General features: G+C 36.3%; 1 protein-coding gene across 1 annotated transcript; it reads right to left on the minus strand.

Moving 5' to 3' along the window:
• Positions 1 to 162: 162 nt before the first annotated feature.
• On the minus strand, positions 163 to 19,489 carry LOC125662141 (glycine, alanine and asparagine-rich protein-like). Its single transcript, XM_056146690.1, has 5 exons — positions 19,020 to 19,489; positions 13,978 to 13,995; positions 3,436 to 3,462; positions 2,684 to 3,121; positions 163 to 1,164 (listed from the first exon to the last, which is right to left on the minus strand). The coding sequence occupies exons 1-5, from the start codon at positions 19,063 to 19,065 to the stop codon at positions 425 to 427; spliced, it is 1,269 nt and encodes a 422-aa protein (XP_056002665.1). The 5' UTR covers positions 19,066 to 19,489; the 3' UTR covers positions 163 to 424.
• Positions 19,490 to 20,215: the final 726 nt, after the last annotated feature.

The raw sequence follows: 20,215 nt of genomic DNA on the forward strand, positions 1-20,215 counted from the left end.
GGCTCGGGAGAAGGATTGATAAAGTTAAACCTTGAAAAGCGTTACTAACTCACACTAAGTTCTCTTTATTGCAGATTAGATAACTCGGTTTGACGCAATAGTCACGTGATGACACATTTTGACGAACCATTTGCGCAAAACATTGATGTCAATATAATACTATAGAGTTTAGTGTTTCAATCATTTCGTGTTACTTCACATACTTGTAAACATGTACAATGAAGCTGACATTGTTTTGTCTATTGGATGTATTAAATTATCAATAACATACTGCAGTACCCATGTAATGTTTCATATTGTCCTAGCTGTTGGATGCAAAGCTCAGTTATAACCGTCGTGAGAAATCGTAAAGTTAGGAAAAAAGACTTGCTTTAATAATCAGAGTCGGCGATTTTTCAATCCATTAGTTTCCCTTTCACCAATTTCAGGAGAAAGCTGCCATCATACCTAAACCACCAAGGCCTCCACCCATTATTCCCCCGAGTCCTCCCCCCATCAGTCCGCCCCCCATTCCACCCATTCCAAGTCCTCCCATCATGCCCATGGAGCCTAAACCACCAAGGGTATTTAACCCTCCTACACCCATCATTCCCCCGCCAAACATTCCCGCTTCAGCCATGTCACTCATCATATCCATCCGTGTGTCCATCATGTCTGAGATATGGTTTTGCATGTTGCTTGCTGCAGCAACGGTCGACGCAGAACCAAGGACTGTCGCTCCCCTAACACTGGCTATATTAGCAGTTGGTAATGCCTTCGCCACAGCCGATGGTGATGGTCGTGGCGGGGGCTGCGCTCGAACAACAGGAGAAGCTTGAAATATAGATGGTGATCTTGGGACCTTGTTAAGCAGAGATGAAGCTCCAAACCGATCAGATGATTTTGTCAGCAAGGACTGGGTGTGTCCTGTGCTTGCATTATCTTTCCCTGACGTCGTGGATGTTCTCTTCACCGTTATTTTCACGGAAGTATTGGGCGTCTCTTTCCTTGCTTGTCTGATTAATTTATCGTTCAGTGCTTTGTCTCGTGAAGGCGTCTGAAATCCAATTCCGCTCTTAAATGAGCCCTGTGTGTCAGGTAGCTGGTTTCCTCTAAGCGCATCTAAACGTCGTTGAAGATTCTGAATCGCCGCTGATCTGCTCAGTACTTTTGTATTGCTGGGTTCTGTCAACAATAAAACCACACTAGTGATGATTATCATTTGCTTGTACGTTATTTTTTTAGGTCAATAATTCATGAAATATAGCGATCACAAACTTAAACCTGGAATTAATTACGCTGTGCTTTACACATTGGTTTTGACTACGGATTACTCCATTTACCTGATCAAAATAAAGGGCTCACGGCGGATTTGGCCGGTTGGCTGGGGATGCTTACATCTCTATGTCAACTGATCCCAACTCAGGAATATCTAGGGATCCGAATTTCACCAAATCTTAATTATATATTCCTTTTATATTTTAGATTCACCAATGTACGTTATTTTTACCTTTTCAGGTGAAGTACAATGTGAGCATGGAAACCAATGATGTCTGCCAAAATTGGTATCATCTTCCCAAATATCTAAATTTAGATTGTAATCATATATAAGATATTTTCATAGTGAAAAGGTGAAGATAACGAAAAGTGCTCAATATGTGAAGGAGTAAATATCCCCTGTCGATCGATCACACCTGTCATGAGCCACCTTTCTCACTCAGGTAAACGGAGTAATCCGTAGTCAAAATGAATTTGTAAAGAATCTAACGAACTGGAATTGGTTTGCAACACGTTAGGCAACGTTTGATCTATTAACAGTTGTATTGGTAAATCAAATTACACATATTGAAATTTGCTGGTCAACTGAAGTGTGATGCATTCTGTAGAGGTTCGTATTGATAAGTGTGATGCATTCTGTAGAGGTTAGTATTGATAAAATCGCTAATTTCGCAGGTTAATGGTTTTCATGCTGACACTCACAAAATCTCCACCAAAACGTCATACATCCGTCATTGCTATACAACACCTTTGTAAATGTCACGTTTAGGTAATTAGAACATCAACGGCGTCGTTAGGTAAATTACTAACATACAGACGTCATATTTAAACAGTTACCATAGAAATACCATTGTTACATACTTATCATTCAAACATTATAATCATAGTATTACACTTTAGCATACAAATATAACGGATAATTATGATAGCAACATTGATAACTGCATGCAACAGACAAACCTTATCAGATAACAACCACATCATAGGATTAGATAACTTGTGTGAGTTGTGAGATTGGTTAATGTTCACCATCTTCGCCTTTTCATGCTGACTTCAATCGATGCAAGGTGAAGATAACGAACAGTGATCAATCTCATAACTCCTACAAGCAATACAAAATAGATAGTTGGGCAAACACGGACCCCTGGACACACCAGAGGTGGGATCAGGTGCCTAGGAGGAGTACGCATCCCCTGTTGACCGGTCACACCCGCCGTGAACTCCACATCCTGTTCAGGCCCTGTAAAACATACTGTGCTTTACCTGCTCCCGGACAATGAAAAGTGAAGATAACGTACATTCTCATTAAAAGAAGGGAAGCACAGACTGCTGGACGCATCAGATGTGGGAGCAGGGGCGTTATCTTTATAAGACGCCTATTCTTGTCCTACAATAGTCTGGTGATAAACAGTGTGATGAATCTTACGTGAAATGGACGGTCTAGGAGCTGCCATCCTGTCCAGCAGCGATGCCATGTTAAAAGAAGATGTTGGAGATCCGCGCCCGAGGAGATTCTTAGATCGGAGGAGATTGAGACCAGGATCCGTCTGTCCCACCCCCGACATCAATCCACCACTCAGTCCGCCCCCAAGAGAAGATGTACCGAAGGATCCACCACTCAGTCCGCCCCCGAGAGAAGATGTACCGAAGGATCCACCACTCAATCCGCCCCCGAGAGAAGATGTACCGAAGGATCCACCACTCAATCCGCCCCCAAGAGAAGATGTACCAAAGGATCCACCACCCAATCCGCCCGCAAGAGAAGATGTACCGAAGGATCCACCACCCAAGTTCATTGATGTTCCCAAGCCTTTCCCAACTAATTGTTGTAGCTGATTGTTGATTAAAAGACGTTCCAGTAGTTCTTGAAAAAAAGAGAAATTTTATTCGCGAGTTCAGCGTGACATGTAATGTAAAACTGCAAAACACTATCCCAACACTAAACCTGATTTATTTTACAAACTGTGTAAAATTAGAAACAAAAACGTATAATGGATCCAGCAAATATAATTTTCAACGACATCATCAATATTTGTAAGAACAGATAACGTCACATCATAGAAATAATCAATTTCTCTCTTTTTCTAAGTAACACAAATAATTTTAAAATGTATCCTGTCACAAAGAAAACTGCAGAAATAGCTAAATACAAGCGACTTGAATCAGATATATACATACTCTGTCGAAGGCCTGTGACACTGCCGCCTGTAAGTTAAAGAAAATTAAAAATTAATTCATCAATATTTCGCGGATTCTTTGCTGTTTTACTAATGTGAAGACACCCATGAAAATTATTAAATGATTAACTCATCAATGCAAGGTGAAAATAACGAACAGCGATCAATCTCATAACTCCTATTAGCAATACAAAATAGATAGTTGGGTAAACACGGAGCCCTGGACACACCAGAGATGGGATCAGGTTCCTAGGAGGAGTAAGCATCCCCTGTTGACCAGTCACACCCGGCGTGAGCCCTATATCTTGATCAGGTAAACGGAGTTATCCGCAGTCAAAATCAGTGTGCCAAGAACGGCTTAACAATCGGTATGAAACACGTCAGACAGCATTTGACCCAATGCGAGGTTGTTTTGGCGAACTAGATCATTATAACGACCATAGAATTTGCGAAATGCTGACTTCAATCGAGACTGTTGAAACCACTGTACCATCAACTTGTTTGTCAGTAGCTTACTTCTATTTTAAAACTTACTATACGCAGAACAAGCTCTTGGATATCGAATCAGTTAAGATATATAAACACCATATGTCGATTCATATGTCGATTTGATATATCCCTGTGAGCTCGAAATAAAGGACACCACAGAGTCGTCCACTTCTGCTTCATACTTAGATATTTTATTGAAAGTAGACATTAACGGCAAACTGACAACTCAACTATATGACAAACGGGATGATTTCAGCTTCTCCATCGTCAACTTCCCACATTTATGTAGCAATATTCCATTATCACCTGCATATGGTGTTTATATATCTCAACTGATTCGATATGCAATAGCTTGTTCTGGGTATAGTCAGTTTTTAAATCGAGGTAAGCTACTGACAAACAAGTTGATGGTACAGGCATTTCAACAGTCTCGATTGAAGTCAGCATTTCGCAAATTATATGGTCGTTATAACGATCTAGTTCGTCAATACAACCCCGCATTGGGTCAAATGCTGTCTGACGTGTTTCATACCGATTAAGCCGTTCTTGGCACACTGATTTGACTGCGGATAACTCCGTTTACCTGATCAGGATATGGGGCTCACGGCGGATGTGACCGGTCAACAGGGGATGCTTACTCCTCCTAGGCACCTGATCCCACCTCTGGTGTGTCCAGGGCTCCATGGTTGCCCAACTATCTATTTTGTATTGCTTGTAGGAGTTATGAGATTGATCACTGTTCGTTATCTTCACCTTACATCACAAGCTTTGACATAGAAAAACGAAAGAATGAAATTACTAATGACTTGTGATTTAATCACTTGAAACTTTCGCGGATAATAGATATCTTAATTCTAAAATGCTTTCGAATAGTTTCGTTGGTCGGCGTTACTTCCGCTCTTCACAGGATATGATGAAAGAAATCGCATACTTCGTTTGCTCATTTTCTTTTCAGGAAAGAGTATAGATATATTCTTGAAATTTGCAAGGATGCTCCACATGCTGTCTGTATTTTTTCCGTCACTTCCGGTCTAAACAGGAAGTGGTTTAAAAATCTGCAACAATCAGATTTTGTCGAGACAATTTCTCAGAGTTGGTTTGATTGATTTTGTTGTTATTTTCAGAGATGATAGAAAATTACAATACCCTTAGATACATATTTCATTTTTTTTTTCAAAATTCACTTTCGTTCAGAGAAATATGTAAAATTTTCGTTCTATAAAGCGTCATTTTGTCCGGGGGTAACCAAAAAAAAAAAAAAAAAAAAAAGCGATAAAGATAATCGAGTGAAAGTTTTAGGAATGATATATCTATCAATTGTATAATGCTTTTTCTTTTATGTTAATGAAAGTAGAACCATCTAGATTTTCTAGAGTTTCGTAAATTTTGTTTTTCGAAATTCACTTCCGGCCGGTAGTAACCCCCCACTTTTTCTTTCTTCAGTCTATTTCTTTTTGTTGAGAACCCCTTCAAATAGAGACTTGAAACTTTCAGGGAATGTAGACAGTAGAGAGTGGTTGTGATATATTGGAAATCACATCTAAATATTACTTCCGGTCGTCACCGGAAGTTACGAGAAATGAGTAAGAATTTCAATCATGTGTTTCCAATTTTTTAGTTATTCTAAAGGACATCCGAGATAAGCATTTGTTTAATTGTTGATTACAAGCTGGTTCAAGAAATGCATTCTGCTGGTGGATTGTTAGTCCCCGAGGGTCTCTACAGCCCAGTAGCTAAATACTTCGTTACTAGCTTGAAAATACGGATGTATATTTAATTGCTGTTTAAAAATTTAGAAATTCATTTCAAAATTAAGGATTATCTCCCTCATGCATATCTCTTATCCTTGGACGAATTTGGCTCCACTTTTTTGGCACGCTGTTTTTGGCTATATTTAGCTCTAAAACTTCATTGTTATTTCGGATTTCAAAGATTTCGGTTGAGCATCACTGAAGAGACATTATTTGTCGAAATGCGCATCTGGTGCATCAAAATTGGTACCGTATAAGTTTTACATTATGACCCCTGGGTCGAGGCCTCTGTTGGTGGACTGTTAGTCGCCGAGGGTCTCTACAGCCCAGTAGCTAAGTACTTCGTTACTAGCTTGAAAATACGGATGTATATTTAATTGCTGTTTTAAAATTTAGAAATTCATTTAAAGAATGAATGTCTAATATCCCCAATATATGTATCGCTACCTACTGTTTGAAGATGAGGACTTTAAGGCTATCGTTTTAACACCAAAATCACGGTTTTTACATGGACAGCATGTCCTGTGCGCTAGTATAATCCATTCATTATATTCCCGTATGACGTCATTTTATAATTTATTTTTCTTTCCTTCTATGTCAGAACCCCAGAGGATGATGACTGTTTCTTTTTTAAACTTCCTAGATAACCTCCACAACATGGCGACCAAAAGGAAGTAACTTTCACTAAAATATCATCAATCGAAAACTATCTACAACGACTAAAGAAATTCTACAAGAAACTCTGATACATGACCAGAGTTGTCGTTCTTTTATTGGAAAATTAGAGAAGATGCCATTTTTCTCAGTAAAACTACCTGGAAACAGTATAGATATGTTACTGAAGAAAAAAATAGCAAATTGCCATGGAATGATATTATGATGTACGCCTAAACGTTATTTTCGTATTCGTCGAAAACAGAACAAAAGGAAATGATATCAACGTTTCATTTTACTATTGTTATCATCTATATATATACAAAATCACTCTCATTTACTGCTTTACATACACGATCTATATATACAAAATCACTCTCATTTAATGCTTTACACACCCGATTTATGTTTTTCCCCATTTCAACGCTTAATGCAGAAATAAAATGGTAAACTATTAATACTAAATAGTTGATATTTTCCATGAAAAATGTATTATTTATAAAAGAAAATGTTGTCAGGGACAGTGGTTCCTGTGTGTTACAAGCATGTGTCCGATAACCATAAGCGATCTGTAGTTTTATAAAGCAACAGTTTTATTTTAAACTGTTGCTATTAAAAATTGGGTTTTTAGCAAGTTTTCATAGATTATTATTCTTTTTGATAATTTATGAGGTTTACATATAGTTCTGTTTATGTTTTTCTGACATCTGTAAGACAATGGCAAAATACATATTTTTTATTGCCTTAAATTAAGAGACAATCAAAATGGGAGCATACATTCACACAGATAATGGTCTACTTAATGGTGGTGATATAATGGTCATAGAACATGGTGTTAATAATCCCTCTGAAAAGTGGAGATTCACTTCTCTGAGAGAGAGAGAGAGAGAGAGAGAGAGAGAGAGAGAGAGAGAGGGAGAGAGAGAGAGAGAGAGAGAGAGAGAGAGAGAGAGATAACCAGATATATAGAAAGATAGAAACAAACTGAGAAATAGAGAGAGATGGTAGGTGTTATGAATATACCTGTTGCATATATCACTGGAAACAATCTTCGTTACGTCGGATGTTAAACATGTTAAGCATATCTGTGCTGACATAAAGTGATATAAATCACATAAAGAAATTGTCAGGTGATTGATACCAAAACATAAAACAGGAAGCTCAACGGTGATGACGAGCGGGAAAAATAGTCGTGATGACGCGCGAGAAAAATATTGATGCACTACTTGAACTCCATACATAGGTGTTACAGTGTTAGAAATGCCAAGTAATGTTGTATTTCCTGTCATTAACATGCAATTAGGGGATCTACTGATTTCAAATGAATGAATGCATTACCTATAGGAGTTATGAGATTGATCACTGTTCGTTACCCTCACCTTTTATAGGAGTTGAGATTTTATTGAATGCAGACATTAACGGCAAACTGACAACTCAACTGTATGGCAAACGGGATAATTTCAGTTTCTCCATCGGCAAATTCCCATATTTATGTAGCAATATTCCATTATCACCTACATATGGTGTTTATATATCTCAACTGATTCGATATGCAAGAGCTTGTTTTGCGTATAGTCAGTTTCAAATCGAGGTATGCTACTGACAAACAAGTTGATGGTACAGGGGTTTCAACAGATGCGATTGAAGTCAGCATTTCGCAAATTCTATGGTCGTTAATACGATCTAGTTCGTCAATACAACCTATCATTGGGTCGGATGCTGTCTGACGTGTTTCATACTGATTGTTAAGCCGTTCTTGGCACACTGATTTTGACTATGGATCACTCCGTTTACCTGAACAGGATATAGGAATCATGGTGGGTGTGACCGGTCGACAGGGGATGCTTACTCCTCCTAGGCACCTGATCCCACCTCTGGTGTGTCTAGGGGTCTGTGTTTGCCCAACTATCTATTTTGTATTGCTTATAGGAGTTATGAGATTGATCACTGTTCGTTATCTTCACCTTTCATTGATCACTGTTCGTTATCTTCATCTTTCATTACATGAAATCCGGGATTTTGGTGATATAGAAATTAGTGAATTTATTGACATGAAATGAGTTTAATGTATCAAAATATAATTATTACATGTATGAAAAAAGATAATGAATGTATTAGTATGAAATTGGTAAATCTTTTAATACAAATTTAGTAAATATTTCAAAACGAAATGAGATTACTTTAATTCATTAATGTTAATGTATTACAACAAAATTGGTGAATCTATTAAAAAAAATTAGTTAATCTATCAATCTGAAATTAGTAAATATATTAACATGAAATTAGGGGTTTTGTCAGTATGCAGAATCTAAACCAATTTTGACTCATTCGAGTTACAATACAATCACGTAATTCTAACTAAAGTAGATCTACTCTCACGTTAGTTATGAATATAAATGACTTCAAGTAAAAAAAAATTCAGATCAAATTACAGATATAATTTAATTTAATCATTAACCAAAGTAAAATGTTTATATTGCTGCCTTTTTTAAAGATGTCAGCCATGAATAAACAGAAGTATTTGTCAACATAAAAAAAGACATGTTTCATTAAGCAGCAAAACAAAAGTACCCGAAATCGGTTAAAATGACAAAATCGTTATTTCCAAAGTTTCAAACATCTGTTACTTTATAAAGATAAAACTGTCTAATCCTGCCTAATCTGATACCTGCTTAATTCGACACCTGCCTAATCCGATACCTGTATAATCCTTTTTCAATATACATTCTGACTCTTATTGTCATTTTCAATTTCATATTTGTATTTATATCCGCACTGTTTATTCCGAAACACCGTGTTTTCCGACATTTATTTTGGATGTTAGGGAAATCTGTATCTATGATGCCCCGATACCAATTGATAGAAAACTGAATGCGAGTAGTTGTTGATACCTAATTACCAAATGAGGCGTATCTAAATGTGTTTTATACTGATATGAGGTCTATCTACATGTGTTTTATACTAATATGAGGATATCTACATGTGTTTTATACTGATATGAGGCGTATCTAAATGTGTTTTATACTGATATGAGACATATACATGTGTTTTATACTGATATGAGCTATATCTACATGTCTGGTGCATCAAAATTGGTACCGTATAAGTTTTACATATGAGACATCTAAATGTGTTTTATACTGATATGAGGCATATCTACATGTGTTTTGTACTGATATGAGGCATATCTACATGTGTTTTATACTGATATGAAGTATATCTACATGTGTTTTATACTGATATGAGGCATATCTACATGTGTTTTATACTGATATGAGGTATATCTACATGTGTTTTATACTGATATGCACGTAATCGGATACTTTTACGTTACTCTGTTAAAACTTTCTGTCGCGAACTCCGTCATTAAATCAGGTGTAGGTATGTGGATTTTATTTTTCATTAATGAAGAGATTCCGTGCTGCATTTTAACAATAATTCATCATATCAACTGACATCTACAGAAAGTTTGTAAGTATGAATAAAAATATAAAGAGATGTTACAATGCTGGTTTATAAGGACATTTACGATATCATACATGTACTATTCTATTGAGACATTTACGGTAAAAATGCCAGTTTATTGGGACATTTAGGGTAAGTAGCTGTCTTCGTTGGGACATTTACGCTAAAATACCGGTTAAGAGGGACATTTACGGTCAAATATTGGTTTATAGGGACATTTACGTTATAGTGCCAGAATATGACGGGGAAATTTACGTCCGAATGATTGCCGCCTAGCTGTTGTTTGTTGCACTCCCTGTGATCACCATAATTAAATGTTTACTAACATAATCAACATGTCAATTAACAGAGTACTAGATGGCATCCATGTAAACGGTAAAAAACAGTGGCGGCTGTGTTCCTAAAAAAATATACAAGATACAGAAACCGACATCGTGTCACATGTACATGGAATTGAATTTTTCCAACACCCACGCAAATAGATAAAAAAAAAACCCAACCCAAAACAACAAAAAGTTAAATGGACGAAAACAATTTATGTAGTAAAGTTATAGAATGGAAAAAGAAAACATGAATATGAAGAAAAATGATCAATCTCCAAACTCCTATAAGGAATAAGAAAATAAAAAAAGGGAAATCTCAGACTCCCGGACAAATCAATTATGGGATCCGATAGGAGGAACAATCATCCACTGTTAAAACCGGGGGGAGTCCCATGTAGCGATCAGGTAAATAGAGTAAACAAAAAATCAAGAAATAATCAAGAGAGTGTTTCTGACATTTCAGTTTGCCACAACTATTTACACTGTAGTGTCTATTCAATCTCACCGCTGAAAATCATGAAAACAGCGGTCATTGTTTTGTGGTTCCCTGTCCAGCATACCTAACACAACTCTCCGTCTCCCTTAGCTCACACAGGTAGACAGATATATTATCTTGATATTTCACAGCCTAATGGCCAATCAAAGTTTTATTCATCTGACACAGATGTGTATGAGCTCGATCGCGTGGTAGTCTAGGGGTTTATCCTTCGTTCACACCTTGTATTACTTTACAATATGATAACGAATATTGATCAATATCAAAACTCCTATGGAGAACACAATATCAAGAGTTGGGAACACGCGGACCCCTGGAAATACCAGATGGAGGACCAGGTGGCTAGGACGAGTAAGACCTGTAGACCGGTCGCACCCATAGTGAGCCTTATATAACAGGCTAAACATTGGTATGAAAGAAGCACGACAACATTTAAATCAATGACATGTTGTATAGTCGAACTTGATCATTATAACACCCATATATTTGAAATATTGATTTTAAAAAAAGAATGCTTACATACATACAGCTATACAATATAACACCCATATATTCGAAATATTGATTTTAAAAAAGAATGCTTACATACATACAGCTATACAATACTGTTTATTACCAGACTTCATGTCATAATCCACATCAGTTAATGTTTCATAATAAAGGTGAAGATAACAAAGAGCTATCAATCTCATAACTCCTATATGTAATACAAAATAGAGAGTTGGGCAAACATGGATCCCTGGACACACCAGAGGTAGGATCGGGTCCTTAGGAAGAGTAAGCATCCCTGTCGACCAGTTACACCCGCGGTGAGCTCTGTATTCCTGGTAAACGGAGTTATCCGTAGTCAAAATCAGTGTGCCAAGAACCGTCTAACAATCGGTATGAATGTGATAAATTAACTGCTACTGAATCATCTACTGATAGTTCAGGGGGTGTATAAATTAACTGCTACTGAATCATCTACTGATAGTTCAGGGGGTGTATAAATTAACCGCTACTGAATCATCTACTGATAGTTCAGTGGGTGTATAAATTAACTGCTACTGAATCATCTACTGATAGTTCAGGGGGTGTATAAATTAACTGCTACTCAATCATCTACTGATAGTTCAGGGGGTGTATAAATTCCATGTTATTGTTAGATGGCGTTTCTCTACAGACAAATAGAAGAATAAAATATTCAGTTTCTGATCTGAATGTGTATATATTAAGTCCTCGTTTACATTTTGGCTTTCATTGTGTTGTCTATGACTGTCCGTGCATATGCATTGATACATGTATAAAACGACAGATGATTGACGCGTACCTGAACGAAGGCAGGCTTAGTTATCGAGGAGTCTAAACACATATTTAACGTCACATATTCAAGGAAACTGAAAACCCTTTTTACGTCACATTCTTAAATGGATAGCAACGAACATTTTATTCATTGAAAAAGAGAATTAAAATTAATATAAATGACTTGTACAGGTAATTGTCCGTAGAAGATAATAGTTTGATGCATTTATCTGCTGATATTTCTAAGATTGAAACAATTATGATTTTTAGATTACGTCCCCTGAAGTTTTGCTTCCTGTACAACAACTCAATCATCACTGTTGTAGTGTCATATTGACTTTTGACAAACATGCGATCATTTAAAATTGATACATGCAAGGTGAAGATAACGAACGGTGATCAATCTCATGACAAATGATCAAAATGAGCTATATTATCCCTTCAACAAGACTAGTATTTGAAGTCACAGGTTTAAGAAGAATACAGGCATTACATATGTGTGAAAGGTGAAGATAACGAACAGTAATCAATCTCATAACTCCTATAAGCAATGCAAAATAGAGAGTTGGGCAAACACGGACCCCTGGACACACCAGAGTTGGGATCAGGTGCTTAGGAGGAGTAAGCATCCTCTGTTGACAATCACACCCGCCGTGAGCCCTATATCCTGATCACATTTAGATCAGGTAAACGGAACCACCCGCAGTCAAATTCAGCGTGCCAAGAATGAGAGGGCCATTGGAGTATAGTACAATTACCAAAAGTGCAATTAATGCCAAGTTCGTTTAAAATACAGTTGTTATAATGAACCTTACAAAGAAAGACAATGTTGTTACAAGCTTTATCAGCTGGACCAAAACATATTTCTCATATAACCTATTTAAATTGTTTATCACTTCTGGTTTACTAAACACACAAGGATAGATTGTACGTATTTTTGTTTTAATATGTCTAATGCGGGATTTCAATATTCCTTTTATACTTTTAATTCATTCTGACAATATATTATGTTCTTCTTTTGCATATTTAGCCCATCGTTTGGCATAATCCTCGAGATAATTCATAATAGAAATGAAGTTCTGGCTCCAATTGAAAGACCGAGGTTCCCTGTGTTTAGGACATTTTAGAATAGGTGATTTAAGGTCCACATTTTCAATTACATCAACATCACCAGCAATGGCATATCGATAGTTGAAAGAAGATGAAGAACAAGAGCACGTGGAAGGATTAAGTATAAGATGATGTATATTTAGGCACTGCAAAATTTGTTGATAAATGAAAAGTTAACGTATTTACTGATTAAGTACACTACACACAATTAACGTATTTACTGATTAAGTAGACATCCCACGCAATTAACGTATTTACTGATTAAGTAATGACTACACACAATTAACGTATTTACTGATTAAGTAATCACTACACACAATTAACGTATTTACTGATTAAGTAATCACTACACACAATTAACGTATTTACTGATTAAGTAATCACTACACACAATTAACGTATTTACTGATTAAGCAGACATACATACAATTAACGTATTTATTAAGCAGACATACATACAATAAACGTATTTACTGATTAAGTAGACACACCATATAATTAACGTATTTACTGATTAAGCAGACATACATACAATTGACGTATTTACTGATTAAGCAGACATACATACAATTAACGTATTTACTGATTAAGTAGACACTCCATACAATTAAAGTATTTACTGATTAAGCAGACATACATACAATTGACGTATTTACTGATTAAGCAGACATACATACAATTAACGTATTTACTGATTAAGTAGACACTCCATACAATTAACGTATTTACTGATTAAGTACACACTCCGTGAAGTTAGCGCATTAACTGTCACGTATACACTACATATAATTAGACAATTGTTTATCATAAGTACATACAGTTAAGGTAAACACTCCATATGATAAATATACGGATTTACTGTTTAAATAGACTGTATATAGAATAAGGGTATCAACTGTTATTTAGAGAGTACATGGAGTTGATCAATTTACCGTTTATTATAAGTACATGCTCCATAGATCTGAATTACTCACGTTGTCCGTAAACGCAGCCTGAAACAGAAAAATAAGAGATGTATGAAAACTATATCACCTCATGATGATGATGGATGAATTGATGATTGATGTTTTCCTGATGAAACACAATTGCCTTAGAACAAATATATCACAAACATTGATGTTATTAATGATATTGATATTGATATTATCAATCTCATAATTCTTATAAAGAGTACAAAAATAAGTGAAGGACAAACACGGACCCCTGTTCATACCCGGAGTGGGACCAGGCACCGAGGAGAAATAGCATGTTGTGCTAATCGGTTAGAGCCAAGGTGAGTCCCATGTTTTAGTCAGGAAAACAGGGCTATCCGTAGCTAAAAATACGTATATACAAAACAGCTTGTATTTGTAGATTATATCATTATACCGACTATAGAATTTACAAAAAAGGCTAACTTTAAAAGAGACTGTTGAACTATCTACACATCAACTTATTTGCCAATAGTATTCCTCCATTCATAAACTAATCATGAGCTGAAGGTGTTCGCCAAAATCGAATCAGTTGCAAGACATAAATCCATATGCAGGTGTTACTGGAATTTCGTTACATAAATATGGACAATTGACAATGGAAACGTCGGTGTAATCCCTTTTGTAGCAAAGTTGAATCTGTTGGTATATGTTTAGTAAAACATCTAAGTCTGAAGCAGCGGTGGGAGACTATATGAGTGGTGTTTTTTATTTCGAGTTCACTGTGATACATTGAATCGACACATGAATGAAATTGATTTCTGTTAATGGACGGACCGTTGTCGAGCTATCTAAATGTCAAGTTGAAGGCCACATCAAGAAACTTCTGCCTTGTAAGAATGAAAGGTGAAGATAACGAACAGTGATCAATCTCATAACTCCTATACGATATACAAAATAGAGAATTTGGCAAACACGAAACCCCGGTATACCAGAGGTAGGACCATGTGCCTAGGAGGAGTAAGCATCCCCTGTGGACAGGTGACACCCACTGTGAAGCACATATCTTGATTAGGTAAACTGAGTTATCCGTAGTCAAAATTAGTGTGACCTAACAATGAATATGAAACAAATCAGGCATCATTTGACCTAATGATAAGTTTTATTGTCAAACTAGATTGCTATAATACAAAAAGCATGTCAACTAATAGAGAAGCACGGTTCGTGCCCATAGGCATTCCAACAGACTATTTGAAAGCCAGATCATCAAAGTTTGCGAAGGCATTGTCAATAAAGAACTTAGCATATTCTAATATCAATTCCAGGGTATTTGTGAGTGTAAAATAAGAGCGTGTTTAAAGAAATGATTTTCAATAACTAATCACAAGATATGAATATTTCTGTGTTGAAGCAGGTGTCCATGAGGTCAAAAAGTATAGGTTTTGATTAATTGTGAGGGATGATCGCGTAGTGTTGACAATTCATACGTTTTGATGTTCTTGGTTTTGGGATTTTTTTATTTCAAATTTGTTAAAAGTTCTTTTGATTTTTTAAAAAAAGAATCCACATTTGAATTACACCATTCTGACATATCTTGTGGCACAATACATCTAAAGTTTCTCCTTCACAACACTTAATGTTTTCCTGAGGGGCAAAGATGAGGGATTGGTAGAACGTTGACTAGATCGAACAATTTATTAAGCATTAGGCTTAGATAAAGGATATTCAAAGATTAAAAAATCGCACGTGCATGCATGCGAGAATGTATTCACGTATATATGAATTACGATACCAGTATGCTACTGAAATACTTGTGAAGCAACACTGTATTAAAAACATGTTAAATCTTAGGTTCGGGCGTCATTACTACAATGTTCTAAAACATCCTACGGTGTCAAATACCCTGGGGTCAAATTCATAACATTAGGGATTACACAAAGCATGTCATTTGTAAAAGAAACTTACATTAAATCTCACGTTACGTCGATATAAGCACCACGCACGATAATAGCAATTGTTTCATCAATTTGTCGTCTTTAGAGGAATGATTGATGCCGGGCGCAGAAACTCTGCTCATTGTCTCTGAATAACGGACAGGATTGTCATTTGATTTATAGTGCACAAGACACAATTTTATGAACGAATTACGGCGATATATTATTCATTCAGACATACTATTATTTTATATTCCCAAGAATGTGCATATTTAGCGGCGGACAATAAGGGATAGTTACGAGCTTGCAACCTCCTCTTTTTTGTAAAATATTTTTAACATTTATTTTTTACAGATTGGGGGTCTTCCAGTGGCGGATTTAAGGAGGGTAGAGCGCAGCCCCCCCCCCCCTAAAATTTTCAAATCTAAGGAAAATCGTGGTATTTTTTTTATTTTAGAAAAATGCACTAAACAATATAAGAAGCAATGATTTCTTCCACTCTCGGAGAAATATATGACAAAATCTTTTTAATTTCTTGAATTACTTTATTGGGAGAACTTAATTTTTTTCCAAAAACCGTTAAAATATGCGTCATTTTATTAATTTCACCTTATAAAAAATAATAGAAAATAGCACAAATGACTAAAAAGAAGACGTACATGTATTTCAAGCCCTATAAAATCTGTAAAATCCAAGAACTTCATGGACAAACTTTGGGCCTCAAGGCGGTCCCCAGACCCCGAGAATCATAAAGTGGCGCTCACCCTCCCAACCGCAATTCCTGACCTCTGACAGAACTGATAGGAACTATGGTAACATACTCCCTCTGACCCTGACAGAACTATGGAGCGTTGCAGGTCACACCCCTCGTGCAATTTCAAAATTGAAATTAATATTTCTTATATTTGCATTCTATTTTGATTTATGTCGAAATATTCCCAGATGCGATAAAGCGGTTGTACTATGTTTATCAGGATTCTTGAGCATTCATGGCTGTGACTTCAATTTGTAAAAATATCGAAGTCCAAAATAACTGGGAATGAAAATTTCTGAAGTGTTTCACTACCATTAATGGATCAAGATTTAAAACTGCGCATGCGTTCTAACGGTCATCACCAACATCGAACAAGTGAAATGTGAATTAGCTGCATAATGATAACGCAACGGAGATATGGTTTATTAAACCTATGTTGTTGAGCTAGATGCGAACATTCTGAAAACTAACTCCTCCAACATTCTGAGAGAGAGAGAGAGAGAGAGAGAGAGAGAGAGAGAGAGAGGCGGAAATAATGTGTTTTTTCCTGGCCGGTCACCTCGTTAACGTTGATTTTGTTATCAGTCAAAAATCCCTACACAGTACATCCCAACCTGTCTTTGTTACAGTTTTCATTGCTGCATGCATGTATTTCGTGTGGGTATAATAAACCCCTGGCTTCTCCATATCCTTCCTGGGCTAGTCAGCAAATGCATGTGCATGCCATTTTTGTAAGAATAGAATGGACGCGTGTTAACATCACGGTAACAAAGACTGAGCGACAAGAAAGATGTGTACATATAAATGAGGCCAAAGATTTAACAAAGTATTACTCCATTTATGTCCGTAATACCTATCTTTAGGGAGAGGATTCTTATAGCCTAAGCCTGGTACCAAATCCCACCAATTTACTGAATAAGTGTTGTTTAAACATCAAATACAAAATATTGTCTATGTTTAGCATTTTTAGGGAACTGTTAATGAAATCACCACTGCATACATTTTGCGAATCAGGTTGGGGGTGGGGGGTGGGGTGTTATGACTTTGATGGGGAGGGGGTATGTGTTGCAATCTACCCTTCCATTACAAGCGGGTCTCACTTTGATCGGAGGACGGGGTGTATGAATTTGTTTTTAGCAGACATGACTAGTCATGCACGTTTGTTTTGTCATTGTGTTGAGATCCCCCTTTTATTATTTAAGCGGGGGAGGTGGAACCTGTGGTCGCGCCCCTTGTGATATTTTATTCCGGATCCGCCCCTATATTTCAATGAATGGATTGTAACCTCAAGCGAGCCCTCCAACTCGACCAGTGACTTTATATCAAGTAAATCAATGTCATGAATTCTACTCAAGGTACATTTTTTAGGGGCTGGGACCTTTGTATTAATGTCTATGTACTGCTAATTAAATACAACCATGGATTTAAATGTAAAAGACACAATTCAAAAGAAAATTTAATAATAAAGCCAAATGCCACGTTGCAGTTTTGCATGCGTCTCCGGGTAGTGCAGAGGTAGTACTTTTATCTATATTTAAAAAAAAAAACAAGATATACATGAATTATCTGTTTTAACAGTTATTGTACTATTAAAATGTAATTGCCATTTATGTATGATGATAAAAATCAATTAAAGATTAAAAAAAAAAAAGCACTCTCGCTTATCACCGCTGCGACCCAAGTTCGATCCCCGTGATCGGCGGGAGCTGTATGTGAGAGGGTATGGCGGTCGCCCGCTCGGACACATGGGTCTCCTCCGCGTACTCCGGTTTCCTCCCACATAAATGACCCCCTAGTAGAAACATTCCTGCATCAAAGGACCCCATTGGAAATAAGCTTTCGAACTTTCATGGGTTATCTTTGGTATTTATGTATGTATGTTTGTGTGCATGTATATACCGAATAAACATTTATTTATTTATTTACTTTATTTTTCTTGATGGAGATTCAATTCAACTTTCAACTTTAAATTTCGAGTATGAATATATTGAGCGTAATGAAACTAAAACATTTATTCTTTTAATTCCAATTATTAGGCTACCCCCTTACCTACAAAGAAAGACATTTATGCGCTGTAAATTTGAAGATATGGTCACGGCAGGAAATTGTTAGTCATCGCAAAAAGAAAAAGTGAATTTTTTTTTTCTTTTCTGTATCAATTTTGTTTTTTTAGAATTATATAGTCATCTTCGACACACAGCGGACACAGACGTTACTCTTTTTGAAAATATATAATCAGCAATTTAATATACCAAGGATCTATGAAAAGATATGATTTACGTGGTCCACCTTACGCAACACCAATTGTAAATTAAAAAACAACCCAAAGAACAATTAAGATGAGATATCACCAAAAAAAAAAAAAAAAATGCAATTTCTCGTTATTATTTTTTAAAGATAAAATAAATATTCCTCACCTATACACATCCACCAGAAAACGAAGTACTTAACGAGGTCCGACATGTCGTAAGGTTTAAAGGGATGAAGTAATCTCCGTGAATGAAGTCATTGGGGACTGGGTGAAATCTACACGCGGACGGTGACGGCGTGCTATTGACTGTCGGTGCGGGCTGCACGATCACGCCCTCCGGCGATCAGTCATTATACAGTACATGACCAATTATCAATGGAGCGTGTGTCTGTGTGTTTTTTTATCATGTGTCTAATGGTGATCTGGTGATAAATGTTTTAGTAAGAAGGCGAGGACGTTCACAGAGAATTGAAAAAAAATATAGTGCTTTGTTTCATGAAATTTGAATAATCAAGTCTTTGCTCATAAAGGTGTTGTTTCCCTCTTCTTTTTACACGTGTATCGCTGTTTTCATCATGCTTACATCAATACACACACATTAAAAAAAAATACATTTAGACAGACGAAAAATTTGTCTATCAAATTAAAGCAAAGCTAGACTACATATTGATGCATTAGAAATTTTGAAATGAAAGGTTTCAAAATATTTCTAATGAATTAGATGTGAAGTGAATTTTATTCTATTAGGCGTATTCTAATTCAAGAATGAAAACATTTTTTATTAATTTTATACGATATGAAATAAGTTTGGGTAGTATACGCATTGTAATCCGTGAAGCAGTTTATGAAATAACAACTGTCCCAACTTACTTTATCTCGTATAGAATGAGTAAACAATAATCCGCGTTTGATTTCATTTTAAGAGTAATTCTAAAGAAAACATGAATTCTAAATGACGCCGACTAATAGCACCGTAGCAGTAAAATAACCATCGAAATTCCTCGAGTGTCTCGCGCAGTCGTTTACCTGATATAGGGCTCACGGCGGATGTGATCTATCGACAGGGGATTCTTACTCCCCCTAGGCACCTATCCGACCTCTGGTGTGTACAGGGGCCCGTCTTTGCCCAACTATCTATTTTGCATCGATTATAAGAGTTATGAAACTGATCACTGTTCGCAATCTTCACCTTTCATATACATATTTTGAAAAGCAGATTCATTGTCAAGTTTTTGAAAGAGTTGATATGTTTGTCATATTTATAATTCATTTTCTTATATCAACTTTGTCTTTCATGATTTATGTAGCGATGCTTCACTACAGCGAAAACGATCCAGCATCTCGTAACCGTTTTGTTTTCAT

The sequence above is a fragment of the Ostrea edulis genome, chromosome 8, assembly GCF_947568905.1.
Source record: "Ostrea edulis chromosome 8, xbOstEdul1.1, whole genome shotgun sequence".
Taxonomy (NCBI): domain Eukaryota; kingdom Metazoa; phylum Mollusca; class Bivalvia; order Ostreida; family Ostreidae; genus Ostrea; species Ostrea edulis.